The sequence below is a fragment of the Ranitomeya imitator genome, chromosome 2 (assembly GCF_032444005.1).
Source record: "Ranitomeya imitator isolate aRanImi1 chromosome 2, aRanImi1.pri, whole genome shotgun sequence".
Lineage (NCBI taxonomy): Eukaryota > Metazoa > Chordata > Amphibia > Anura > Dendrobatidae > Ranitomeya > Ranitomeya imitator.
Window position 1 is genome coordinate 110,588,759 of NC_091283.1, and position 14,600 is coordinate 110,603,358.

At 44.7% G+C, this 14,600-nt stretch overlaps 1 protein-coding gene across 2 annotated transcripts in view; it reads left to right on the forward strand.

Moving 5' to 3' along the window:
• LOC138662044 (synaptotagmin-like protein 2) overlaps nucleotides 1-14,600 on the forward strand; it is a 184,540-nt gene that overhangs the window by 120,132 nt on the left and 49,808 nt on the right. For both annotated transcript variants that reach the window (XM_069747151.1, XM_069747150.1), the window contains exons 6-7: nucleotides 358-442; nucleotides 6,879-7,913. In XM_069747151.1, the coding sequence (XP_069603252.1) occupies nucleotides 358-442; nucleotides 6,879-7,913 (1,120 nt within the window). The remainder of the gene's footprint in view (nucleotides 1-357; nucleotides 443-6,878; nucleotides 7,914-14,600) is intronic.

The following is a 14,600-nucleotide window of genomic DNA, read 5'->3' on the forward strand; positions in this document are numbered from 1 at the left end:
CTCCATGCAGTAGCGCAGAATGTGAACACAGCCCCAGAAAATCAAGGGTGCTTTTCTACAAGTAACCGCGCCGTGTTTGTTTATAATATTGACATGTACCTGTTATTAATATTACCCTGCACTGTTGGAACTGACCGGGTGGAACTACAAAAGAATGTATATTCTGTGACTAGGAGTGGTGCTGTTTTTGGAACAACAGCAAAGATTTTGCAATTCTGGAAAACCCCTTCAAATTTTTACTCCCCAATATTCACAATAGAAATGACCCAAATTATAAGATTTTAGGAAATACTGGCCTCACAAATCTCTGCTACTTGCCCAGCCACTCATAGCATTATTTGTGTAACTTTTTTACAGAGAAGCCCAAATGATAATAAAACAGACTGTGTAACTACTGAAGACCTATCGTCATCTTGTGAGACAAGAAACTTTCCAGAACAAGGTGACGTGTTTGAAAACTTCTTGTGTATGCATTCTATCTAGATTATCTGCTTACTATGTTTATGTTTTGTACATGCCCTATGAAGAACATGAGTGGCACATTAGTCTTTCTTTATCACCTCTCATTGAGGGACACAGGAACCATGGGGTGTATGCTGCTGCCACTAGGAGGCTGACACTATGCAAATAAAAAAGTTAGCTCCTCCTCTGCAGTGTACACCCCACCGACTGGCACTATACTCTTCAGTCTACTACTTTCTTAAGGTTAGTACCGGACGGCGTGGGATGTTAGGTGAGTATCTTTCCCTCCCTGTCGGTCTCTCCTTGGGGGATCTCTGCGGATTCTCTGCAGCGGGGGAGATGTGGGCGCTTCCCTACTTTCCTGCGGCTGCATCTTTGCTCTGTGCGGCGCCTTACAGGCAGCCGCATTGCTATTTCTGCGGCCGCACTTCTTCTACTGCGGCCGCACCTTTTCTGACGCGGACCTCTGCAGCAGACTGGGCGACATCCTTTGCGCGGCGGCCCTGATGACCGGCTGCGCTGCTTCCTCCACGGCGGATGCACTTTTACAGGCAGTCGCACTGCCTTGCCTGCGGCCGCATCCTTGCTCTCTGAGGTGCGGCCCCCTTACAGACAGCCGCGCCGTTTCCCCCGGTGGCCGTACCTTCAGAGCTGACTCGCGGTCCGCGGTCCTTTACAGCGGTCGCCGGCTTCCAATGCGGGCCTACTTCCGGCGACCGGCGGCGCTTCCCTTTCTATGCGGCGGCCTTGCGGCTGCCGTGCCTCTCAGGCCGGGCAGCGCCTGCACCATGGTTTGTCCCCGGCTTTTCCCGGGGCCTACTTTTGGTGCCGCGCTCCACCCACTTCCGTTTCGTCGGGCGGGCTTTCTTTGACACTCAGGGCAGGAGTTTCCACATTGTGCCCCGCACTTTCGCCAGAGAACTCCACAGAGCGCTCATTTCTGAGGGCACAGCACACCATCTGCGCGGATTGCAGCACCAGGGCAGGAGCTCCACTTTTTCTCCGGAGATCCACCGCAAGCGGGACATCTTCCTCCAGGCCTGCAGCAACCTGGTATCAGTTTTCTTGTCTGCCTTGAGTAGCTCTGCACTGCAGACTGACACCCCCCTCTGCCCATTTTCCCCTAACCCACTGGCATTTTCTTCAGGGACCTCTTCAAAATGTCTAACTCTAAAGGGGGCCACTCTCGTCCTCCTACTTCTCCCGCCCGACAAACTGTGCCCTGCACTCTCCACCCACTGGCGCCATCTCGGCTGACTCCGCCCCTTCCTCCACACCGCCTCGCTACTCCCAGGGTAGATCCTCCAGGTCCAGGACTGGAAGAACCACCTCGGGTTGATTGTTTCCGTCCCAGAAAAAGAATGGTTCACAGGTTTCTATTCAAACCTTTTTGTGGTACCGAAAAAAGACGGCAGGGTGCATCCCATTCTGGATCTCAAATTGCTGAACAGGAGAGTTCGTCTGAAGCACTTCAGGATGGAATCCCTTCATTCAGTAATTGCTTCCATGGAGAATCAGGAATTTCTGTGTTCCATAGATATTCAGGATGCCTACCTCCATGTTCCGATATTTCCGAGACATCACCGATACCTGCGCTTTGCAGTGCTTCAGGAACATTTTCAGTTCGTCGCCCTGCCGTTCGGTCTTGCAACCGCCCCAAGAGTTTTCACGAAGATCATGGCGGCGCTGATGGCCATCTTGAGGGTCAGAGGCCTGGTTCTGTTTCCATACCTCAACAACATCCTCATCAAGGCTCCGTCCTTTTCTCAGGCCCACGAAAGCCTGTCCATCGTTCTTGACACTCTAGCCCGTTTCGGGTGGCTGGTCAACCGGAAGAAGTCCTGCCTTATTCATTCTCAGCGCATCATCTTTCTGGGCATGCTCTTTGACACTTGTCAGACCAAGGTCTTTCTTCCTGAAGACAAGAGATCCATCCTTCGTCGGGACATACGCGTGCTCCAGGGCCCTCAGTCTCCCTCCTTCCGATCGGCCATGAAGGTTTTGGGGAGGATGGTAGCAACATTGGAAGCAATTCCCTTCGCCCAATTTCACTTGCGACCTCTCCAGCAAGCCATCCTCTCTCAGTGGAACATGTCTGTCTTCTCCCTGGACTGCCTGATCCGACTCTCTCCCGGGGTCAAACGGTCTCTCAACTGGTGGCTCACGTCACCTCTCGTCTCCCAGGGCAGGTCCTTCCAGTTCACTGGCAAGTGGTGACGACGGACGCCAGCCTGCTCGGCTGGGGTGCAGTGTTTCGCCACCTAACTGTACAGGGCCGCTGGTCGGCACAGGAGTCAACTTTGCCGATCAATGTCCTCGAGAATCAGGCCATTTTTTTGTCCCTTCGTCACTGGGAAAGGATTCTCAGGGGCCTTCCAATCCGAATCCAGACGGACAATGCCACGGCGGTGGCATATGTCAACCATCAAGGGGGGACTCGGAGCTCCTTGGCCTTGGTCGAGGTATCCAAGATCCTCCTCTGGCAGAGGCAACGGTTCCGGTGATATCCGCGGTGCATATCCATGGCGTGGACAATTGGGCCGCCGACTTCCTCAGCTGCGAGGGTCTCGCGGCAGGGGAATGGTCCTTGCATCCGGAGGTCTTCCATCAGATTTGTCTTCGATGGGGGGCTCCAGACGTGGATCTCATGGCATCTCGAATGAACAGGAAGGTTCCGCAGTTCGTCTCCAGGTCTCGCGATCCTCTTGCAGTGGGCGTCGACGCTCTGGCCATTCCTTGGTCACAGTTCGTGCTGCCCTACCTGTTCCCACCCCTTCCATTACTTCCCAAACTGTTGAAGAAGATCAAAGCGGAAGGGGTGTCGGTCATTCTGATCGCCCCGGATTGGCCCAGGAGAGCTTGGTTCGCGGAACTCGTCAATCTTCTCGCGGACGCTCCCTGGCGCCTTCCAGACAGGCCCGATCTGCTGTCTCAGGGTCCGATCTGCCACCCGAATTCTCGGTCGCTCAGTTTAACGGCGTGGCTGTTGAGACCGCAGTTCTAAGAGCGTCCGGCCTTTCGGACCGGGTGATTCACACCATGATTCAGGCTCGGAAGCCTTCGTCTTCCAGGATCTACGATCATACCTGGAAAGCTTACTTCCGTCGTTGCAAGTCCAACTGCGTTTCATCTATGTCCTTTTCCCTGCCTTCCATTTTGGCCTTCCTTCAGGCAGGACTGGATTCGGGCCTGGCTCTTAGTTCTCTGAAGGGCCAGGTCTCTGCGCTTTCCATCCTTTTTCAGAAGACTTTAGCTTCCCGACCACAGGTTAAGACCTTCCTTCAAGGAGTGGCCCACGCTGTGCCTCCGTTCAGGGCCCCTGTGGATTCATGGGATTTAAACCTGGTACTGGACGTTCTGAGGGTTTTCCCCTTTGAGCCTCTCAGGGAGATTCCCCTGTCAGTCCTATCTCGGAAGGTGGCCTTTCTTGTGGCCATCACTTCTGTCCGCCGCGTTTCCGAGTTGGCGGCCCTGTCTTGCCGTCCTCCGTTCTTGGTCATCCACCAGGACAAGGTGGTCCTCAGGCCTCCGCCTTTCTTTCTTCCTAAGTTGTTTTCCACCTTCTGCCTCAACGAAGATATCGTTCTACCTTCCTTTTGTCCAGCTCCGACTCATCCTCTGGAGCGATCTTTAAACAAGCTGGACCTCGTCAGGGCATTGAGGATCTACCTGGATAGAACGTCCACTTTCCGGAAGACTGGATTCTCTATTCGTCATTCCTGATGGCCCGCGCAGAGGCCAACCGGCTTCTAAGGCAACTATTGCTCGCTGGATCAGAACGGCAAATCTGGAGGCTTACCGGGTCAAGAACAGAGTGTCCCCTCCTGGGATCAAGGCTCACTCGACCCGGGCAGTCGGCGCCTCCTGGGCGGTGCACCACAGGGCTTCCGCCCTACAGCTTTGCAAAGCGGCAACTTGGTCTTCCATCCACACGTTCGCCAAATTTACAAGGTCCATACCTACGCTTCGGCGGACGCCAGCCTAGGCAGAAGGATCTTGCAGGTGCAGTGGCGAGTCCTCTGACCTGATGGAAGTCTGTTTTTCCCGCCCTAGGGACTGCTTTGGGACGTCCCATGGTTCCTGTGTCCCCCAATGAGAGGCGATAAAGAAAACAGGATTTTTGTTGCTTACCGTAAAATCTGTTTCTTGGAGCCTCCATTGGGGGACACGGCTCCCTCCCAAGCCTATAACTAACCCCCCCCCCCCCCCACCCCCGACTGCTTCCTACAAGGGAATGCCAAATGCTCTTGTGGTCTCTGTTGTGAATTCTGTGGCTGAATTCACTCCTGTGGTCACAAGTGGTATTGCAGCCTCTGGGCTTCCTCCCTCAGGTGTTTTGGTGAGCTCGTTGGCTGCCTTGCTATTTAACTCCACCTGAGTCTGTCTTCCTTGCTCCTTGTCAATGTTCCAGTGTTGGATCTGAGCTACTGCATCTTTCCTGTGGCCTGCTGCTCTGCTAGATAAGTGTTACTTTGTTTTTGTTTCCGTTTTTTCTGTCCAGCTGTGCTATTCTCTTTTGCTGGAAGCTCTGAGACGCAAAGGGTGCACCGCCGTGCCGTTAGTTCGGCACGGTGGGTCTTTTTGCCTCCCTTTGCGTGGTTTTGCTTTAGGGTTTTTTGTAGACTGCATAGTTCTCTTTGCTATCCTCGCTCTGTCTAGAATATCGGGCCTCACTTTGCTGAATCTATTTCATTCCTACGTTTTGTCTTTTCATCTTGCTAACAGTCATTATATGTGGGGGGCTGCCTATTCCTTTGGGGTATTTCTCTGAGGCAAGTCAGGCTTGTATTTCTATCTTCAGGCTAGTCAGCTCCTCAGGCAGTGCCGAGTTGCATAGGTAGTGTTAGGCGCAATCCACTGCTGCTTTTAGTTGTGTGAGGATAGGTTCAGGTATTGCAGTCTGCAGAGATTCCACGTCTCAGAGCTTGTTCTATTGTTTTTGGGTTATTGCCATATCACTGTATGTGCGCTGATTACTGCACACTGTGTTGCCTGATAGCACAGCATAACAGGTCTCTATGAGAGAGCCATTGCCAGACTAATCTGTCCATGAAGAGCTGGGAGGCCCCTGTACCCATTGTACTGTCATTGAAACCGATAGAAGACCTGAATATAGGTCGCGACTCAGTGAACAAGAGGTAAAAGATAAAACACCTTTATTAGAACAATTGGTGAAATGATGGCACAACTAACGGAGGTGCCTGCACATACAATTGGAGAATAAGTATGTGAAAAGTACAGCAACATACCACATAGGGGCAAATGATGAATCACAGAAAAAAATACATAAGACCACCAGAAAAGAGGTACCATTTTCCTTGTACTAACAGTCAGATACAAAGGTACTGAGTAATTCCATTAAATGCAATTGTATATAATGTAGTGGTGATGGGTGATAATAGGTAATGTGATTACATGAGGTAAGCACACCAGGAAACCATGAAGATGTGTTGAAGATATATAGAATGCACTAAATCAATAAGCACTTCTAGACACGAAGTTTCGAGAATGTCATTGCATAAACATGTCACAAGCGTGCAAGTCAAGGGTGCAAAAATATATGTGTCCTATAAAGGTATGTGAGATTACCTGGTGGTGGGCTGCACTGGTGTGGCAGCTGTCTACCACAGTAAAACATGCAGCCACGGGGACTCGAGTATATATTATCCGAACATGCCCAAGATACTTGGATAACAGCCGGGCATGCTCAGATAACATGTTATCCAAGACCCGTTCGCTCATCACTAATTGCTCATGTAATAGAAGATGCAGGCATCATGCTTATTTACTCTTGTATGGTATTTCAGTATACCAGGAGCAAGAAGGATATCTGAAAACTAAAAAAAAAAAGTGACAATAGAGGGTTAATAAAAATATGCTCTCTGTCCACCACAACTCTCTAGCTACCACAGTACTTTATTTTAACATGTAACTATTTCTTAAATGCATCAGATTAAGAGTGGGGATGGTTGCATATCGCCAAAATGCCGCCCAACACAATGGCTAGTTGCCGCACAATTTTGTTTCATATGCGTGTTGGCCTGCTGCTGTGGGTGGCGGTTTGGCTGCAGTGCCGCCACACTATCTGACCAAATTCTAACTTACCCCCCAGTCTTACTCTTTGTTGTAGTGATTAACTTACAATATGCATTCGGTGTTAAAAATCTTCCAGTAAGGAATAATTAAAAATAACTTTTTAATATAATGTATGGACATCGACTTTGCTTCTAACATACTGTATATACATTTTTTGGGAAATTTTAATTTAGAATTTTGTTAATTTGAAAGACTAAGCGTTAACCTCTTTACAATGATTTAAAGTGTTGCTTTTTTTAAGTAGTCTTCCTGAAGCACCATATATTTATTTTGTCAAATTGTGTTTAGTTTTGTGATTTATGTATTCTATAATTTTATAGGTGACGATGGAAGTAATTTGCAAGAGGGCAGCGCACAAAATAAGAATTCAATATCAAAACCTATTCCTCTTCCCAGAAATATATCTTCTCCTGAAAAAAGTCCAAAAGAAGAAAGTCAAAGTCCAAGTAAGATACCAGTCAAAAGAGAAACAAGCAAAGAAGCATTGAAGACTGACATTTCACCACAATTGAATCATTCAAGCATCAGTTCAAAGAAGGCAGAAACATTAGCACAGTCAGGATTATCCTCACCCGAAATAGATTTGCCTAAAAATGTCAAAGCAAATTCAAACTTTGAAGTCCATTCAATGAAAGAGATGCAAGGAGAGCAAGAGCCCATGCTAGACAAAGACCAATTTAAGTCTCTGAAAAAGTTTTGGGAAAAAGGAGCTGGGAATTCAGGGAATGCAAGTCTCAGCCATTTGGAGGAAGAAGCAGAAGATGCAAAGAATTTAGATGAGTCTCCGACAAATCACTCAGTTCCTATGCAATCCACCACAAAAGCTAAAATTGAGGAGAGGTCTTTGCATGAGAGTGCACATCGATTGAAGCATTTCTCGCAAAGACCCCAAGTTGTGTCCTCCAGCGAAGATGAAATGGTCCATGTGGTTCCACATCGAAAAACTCCATCATCATCTTCAATACCAAGATCAACCTATGCCAAAAGCAAGGGTTCGTCTAATTCTAGAAGTGTCTCTGTATCAGAAAGTAATGGGACAACCTCACACAGTGAGGACAACAGTGGAGTTAGCCGCTCTTCTAAGAAATCAAAGCTGCCAGTGAGAGCTTCTTCCGTTGGCAAAGAGCCTACTTCTTCTCCAAAAGACAAGCAGCCAACCCTTTCTTTGTCAGACGTAGCAGACTCTGTGGAGGAAATCATTGTTCCACAATGCAAACCAGAAGTATCAGAGTCACTTTATAGCAGGGTTCAGATTTTAATTGATACGGTATCCTCTGATGAAGAACAGGGTGGAACAGACAGTAAACCCAAGAGGGAAGACATGACGGGACATTCAGCACTGGAGACTGGAAACGGTATTACTGTTTGTTTTGTTGTTACTTTACAAATTGGGTTAATTCATGTCTTAATTTATATCAAAGCAAAGAGTATATTTAGTGTGTGAGTGTATGTTCTGGCCTATTATATTCATATGATAGTGCCACTATATGGTGCAGTTATGCATCCACCAGTGTCCAAGATGTTCCAGGAAAATAGACAACAGATGTAGTATGCAAACATGCATTTTTATAAAGCAATAAGCATAAGAAAGGCCTTGCAGTGGCTTATCATCCTACATGGGGAAAAATATCAGCATGTTGAAATCGAACATACTTGATCCTACTTTCCTCCAGCATGTGTGGTCTTGGAAGAGTAAAGACACCTCCATAAACATCTTGACATCTGATCCTATCGATGTTGGTGAGTTTGGATGATTTTTTTATCTAATGTAAATTACCAGCTACAAAAAAAAAGTGTCTCAACAGAAAATGACCTATTGCTTAAATCAGGTTTGTGTGTTACATGTATTTTAACCCCTTCCTGACATGTGCCATACGTGTACAGCGCTGCGGGAGCTGGGTTCCCGCAATCCGCCATACATATACCGTACTTTTCCCCGACCTTGCAGGCTCGCACTCAGCGCCTCCACCATCAAATGCTGGTGTTAGCTTTATATGAGAGCTGATACCCTGCAGCAACACCCACAATCGGTGCTAGCACCGATCGCGGGCATTTAACCCATCCGATGCCACTGTCGATACTGACAGCGATATCGATGGGCATCGCAGAGGGAGGGAGGACCCCCTTTCCGCTCCCATCGGCATAGTGCAATTGCGATCGTGTTGTACCGATGGTTTCCATGGTCACCCCAGGCCGAAAATGGCTGCGGGGTCACCCGGAGACAGTGGCCCATAGACTCTTACTCAGAGCAGGAGCTGACACACGTCCCCCCTGCCTGTGATGCACTGTTCTAGTGCCCAGCACTGCAAAAGCATTGCAGAGTATTAGATCAGTGATCAGGACAGGAAAGTTGATGTCCCATCCTGAAACTATGTAAAAAAAGGTATTAAAAATTGTAAAAATATTTTTTTTTAAATCCCAAAATAAAGAAAAAAAAGATAAAATATTAATCCAATAAGTACATGCATTTATGTAAAAACAAACAAAAAAAAGTACACATTTGGTACCGCCGCATCCGGAATGACCCGACCTATAAAACTGTCCCACTAGTTAACCCCTTCAGTAAACACCATAAAAAAAAACAAAAAAAAACTATGCTTTATCATCATACCGCCAAACAAAAAGTGGAATAAAACGCGATCACAAAGACAAATGTAAATAAAAATGGTACCTCTGAAAAGTCATCTGTGCCACAAAAAAAAAACAGTTGCCATACAGCTCTATCGGTGAAAAAATAAAAAAGTTATCTCTCTTAGTATAAAGCGAAGTAAAAATAATAATTTTTTCTATCAAATTAGTTTTTTTTAAAACGCCAAAATATTAAAAAAATTATAGATGTGGTATTGCTGTAATCGTACTGACCCAAAGAATAAAGCTGCCTTATCAATTTTACCACACTCTGAACGGCATAAGAAAAGTAATTTCTGAATTGCTGTTTTTGTTAATTCTGGCTCCCAAAAATCGGAATAGAAAGCGATCATAAAAATCATGTGCCCAAAAATGGTACCGATAAAAACATCAACTCTTCCCACTAAAAACAAGTCCTCACATGACTGTCAGCTAAAATATAGAAAAATTATAGATATCCAAATATGGGTATGCATAAACAGTTTTTGCAATAAAAAACGTCTTTTAGTGTGTGAAAGCAGCCACATATAAAAACCCGATATAAATTTAGTATCTATGTAATTGCAATGACCCAAAGAATAAAGTTGCCTAATCACTTATACCGCACGAGGAACAGGGTAAAAAATAAAATCAATTCCACCTGCTGTTGTTTTCTTTCTTTCTGTCTCCCAAAGATCACAGTAAGGCCGGCTTCACACTTGCGAGTTTTACGGACGTAAGAGCGCAGAAACTACGTCCGTAAAACTCGCAAAAAATACGGCACAATTATTCTCTATGCCTCTGCTCCTATCTGCCGTATTTTACTGATCAGTATTATACGGCTTTCTACGGCCGTACAAAATCGCAGCATGCTGCGTTTGTCACCGTACTGCGCAAGAAATACGCCAATGAAAGTCTATGGAAGCGTGAAAAATACGGATTACACACGGACAAGCAGTGTGACTTGCGAGAAATACGCAGCGCTGTTAGAGAGAAAAGCCGGCAATTCAGTGCGGTGTACAGAAATATCACACTGACAGCTTACAGTAGAATAGGTAGAATAAATGTGTACACATAGAATAGGTATATATATATATATATATATATATATATATATATATATATATATATATATATATATGTCAGTGAGACACATATATGTATATATATTAATATTTTTTCCAGCGCTATACAGCTTGAAAGCCGGTAATTCAATTACCGGCTTTTTCTTTCTCCTTCCTAAAACCCGACATGATTTGAGACATGGTTTACATACAGTAAACCATGTCTTCTCTCCATTTTTTTTGCAGATTCCACACTACTAATGTCAGTAGTGTGTATCTGCAAAATTTGGCCGTTCTAGCTCTTAAAATAAAGGGTTAAATGGCGGAAAAAATTGGCGTGGGCTCCCGCGCAATTTTCTCCGCCAGAGTAGTAAAGCCAGTGACTGAGGGCAGATATTAATAGCCAGGCTTTCTAGGTAATTTCCCACGATCTATGAACAGCCAGCAGAGGGCGCCTCACTGCAAATGAAGCTAAATATAGCTCATTGATCTATATTTAGACTCATTCTCCGGGGTTTTGCAGCGAGGAGTAGCATTGCATTAGCAAAGCTCCTTGCTGCAAACTGTTTTAACCCCTTCAGAAGGATTTACATCGTTGGACGTTACAGATCTGCGGAGGGTAAGTATATTGTTGGTTTATTATGTTTTTTCTTTCACAGAACGAGGGTCTTCAGTGACTGGATTGGGCGTAGAATAAAATACTCCAACAACCATTGTTTTTATTTCATTAAAATAATTTTAAATATTGTGTTTGTCTTTTATTTAACCCTTTACTACAATTGGATTAATAATGGATAGGTGTCAAAATTGACGCCTCTCCATTATTAATTAGGCTTAATGTCACCTTACAATAGCAAGGTGGCATTAACCCTTCATTACCCCATATCCCACCGCTACACGGGAATGGGAAGAGAGTGGCCAAGTGCCAGAATAGGCGCATCTTCCAGATGTGCCTTTTCTGGGGTGGCTGGGGGCAGGTGTTTTTAGCCAGGGGGGGGCCAATAACCATGGACCCTCTCCAGGCTATTAATATCTGCCCTCAGTCACTGGCTTTACTACTCTGGCGGAGCAAATTGCGCGGGAGCCCACGCCAATTTTTTCCGCCATTTAACCCTTTATTTTAAGAGCTAGAACGGCCAAATTTTGCAGATACACACTACTGACATTAGTAGTGTGGAATCTGCAAAAAAAATGGAGAGAAGACATGGTTTAGTGTATGTAAACCATGTCTCAAATCATGTCGGGTTTTAGGAAGGAGAAAGAAAAAGCCGGTAATTGAATTACCGGCTTTCAAGCTGTATAGCGCTGGAATAAATATTTATATAAATACATATATGTGTCTACTGACATATATATATATATATAGACAGTATATATATATATATATATATATATATATATATATATATATATATATATATATATTTTTTTTTTTTCTTTTTGGGACACATGGATCATTTCTATAGCGGTATGTCGGTTTTGCAAGCCTGCGAGAAAACCACGCAGTACGGATGCCATACGGATTACATACGGAGGATGCCATGTGCAAAAAACGCTGACACACTCTGCCTACGGAGGAGCTACGGACCACTATTTTCGGGACATTTCAGCGTATTACGGCCGTAATATACGGACCGTATTTTCATACGCTGAGTGTGAAGCCGGCCTAAGACTCAGATCACTTTTATCCTGCGCTCTACTTCTAAAGCAGATAGATGAAGCTGCAACCCATAATGAGGTCCTGGTTATGGGGGACTTTAACTACCCGGATATTAACTGGGAAACAGAAACCTGTGAAACCCATAAAGGCAACAGGTTTCTGCTAATAACCAAGAAAAATTATCTTTCACAATTGGTGCAGAATCCAACCAGAGGAGCAGCACTTTTAGACCTAATACTATCTAATAGACCTGACAGAATAACAAATCTGCAGGTGGTCGGGCATCTAGGAAATAGCGACCACAATATTGTACAGTTTCACCTGTCTTTCACTAGGGGGACTTTTCAGGGAGTCACAAAAACACTGAACTTTAGGAAGGCAAAGTTTGACCAGCTTAGAGATGCCCTTAATCTGGTAGACTGGGACAATATCCTCAGAAATAAGAATACAGATAATAAATGGGAACTGTTTAAGAACATCATAAATAGGCAGTGTAAGCGGTTTATACCTTGTGGGAATAAAAGGACTAGAAATAGGAAAAACCCAATGTAGCTAAACAAAGAAGTAAGACAGGCAATTAACAGTAAAAAGAAAGCATTTGCACTACTAAAGCAGGATGGCACCATTGAAGCTCTAAAAAACTATAGGGAGAAAAATACTTTATCTAAAAAACTAATTAAAGCTGCCAAAAAGGAAACAGAGAAGCACATTGCTAAGGAGAGTAAAACTAATCCCAAACTGTTCTTCAACTATATCAATAGTAACAGAATAAAAACTGAAAATGTAGGCCCCTTAAAAAATAGTGAGGAAAGAATGGTTGTAGATGACGAGGAAAAAGCTAACATATTAAACACCTTCTTCTCCACGGTATTCACGGTGGAAAATGAAATGCTAGGTGAAATCCCAAGAAACAATGAAAACCCTATATTAAGGGTCACCAATCTAACCCAAGAAGAGGTGCGAAACCGGCTAAATAAGATTAAAATAGATAAATCTCCGGGTCCGGATGGCATACACCCACGAGTACTAAGAGAACTAAGTAATGTAATAGATAAACCATTATTTCTTATTTTTAGGGACTCTATAGCGACAGGGTCTGTTCCCCAGGATTGGCGCATAGCAAATGTGGTGCCAATATTCAAAAAGGGCTCTAAAAGTGAACCTGGAAATTATAGGCCAGTAAGTCTAACCTCTATTGTTGGTAAAATATTTGAAGGGTTTCTGAGGGATGTTATTCTGGATTATCTCAATGAGAATAACTGTTTAACTCCATATCAGCATGGGTTTATGAGAAATCGCTCCTGTCAAACCAATCTAATCAGTTTTTATGAAGAGGTAAGCTATAGGCTGGACCACGGTGAGTCATTGGACGTGGTATATCTCGATTTTTCCAAAGCGTTTGATACCGTGCCGCACAAGAGGTTGGTACACAAAATGAGAATGCTTGGTCTGGGGGAAAATGTGTGTAAATGGGTTAGTAACTGGCTTAGTGATAGAAAGCAGAGGGTGGTTATAAATGGTATAGTCTCTAACTGGGTCGCTGTGACCAGTGGGGTACCGCAGGGGTCAGTATTGGGACCTGTTCTCTTCAACATATTCATTAATGATCTGGTAGAAGGTTTACACAGTAAAATATCGATATTTGCAGATGATACAAAACTATGTAAAGCAGTTAATACAAGAGAAGATAGTATTCTGCTACAGATGGATCTGGATAAGTTGGAAACTTGGGCTGAAAGGTGGCAGATGAGGTTTAACAATGATAAATGTAAGGTTATACACATGGGAAGAAGGAATCAATATCACCATTACACACTGAATGGGAAACCACTGGGTAAATCTGACAGGGAGAAGGACTTGGGGATCCTAGTTAATAATAAACTTACCTGGAGCAGCCAGTGCCAGGCAGCAGCTGCCAAGGCAAACAGGATCATGGGGTGCATTAAAAGAGGTCTGGATACACATGATGAGAGCATTATACTGCCTCTGTACAAATCCCTAGTTAGACCGCACATGGAGTACTGTGTCCAGTTTTGGGCACCGGTGCTCAGGAAGGATATAATGGAACTAGAGAGAGTACAAAGGAGGGCAACAAAATTAATAAAGGGGATGGGAGAACTACAATACCCAGATAGATTAGCGAAATTAGGATTATTTAGTCTAGAAAAAAGACGACTGAGGGGCGATCTAATAACCATATATAAGTATATAAGGGGACAATACAAATATCTCGCTGAGGATCTGTTTATACCAAGGAAGGTGACGGGCACAAGGGGGCATTCTTTGCGTCTGGAGGAGAGAAGGTTTTTCCACCAACATAGAAGAGGATTCTTTACTGTTAGGGCAGTGAGAATCTGGAATTGCTTGCCTGAGGAGGTGGTGATGGCGAACTCAGTCGAGGGGTTCAAGAGAGGCCTGGATGTCTTCCTGGAGCAGAACAATATTGTATCATACAATTAGGTTCTGTAGAAGGACGTAGATCTGGGGATTTATTATGATGGAATATAGGCTGAACTGGATGGACAAATGTCTTTTTTCGGCCTTACTACTAACTATGTTACTATGTTACACTGAGCACTTATGCCGGGGTTTCTGTGTAAATCTTTGAAATACGTGATTGAGACGGAACCCACAGCGGAAGATTCGCTAAAATGAGGCAGATGGAGTTACTGTGGACGCTGTTTGACCTGTGATTCGACGGTATCGTCTCT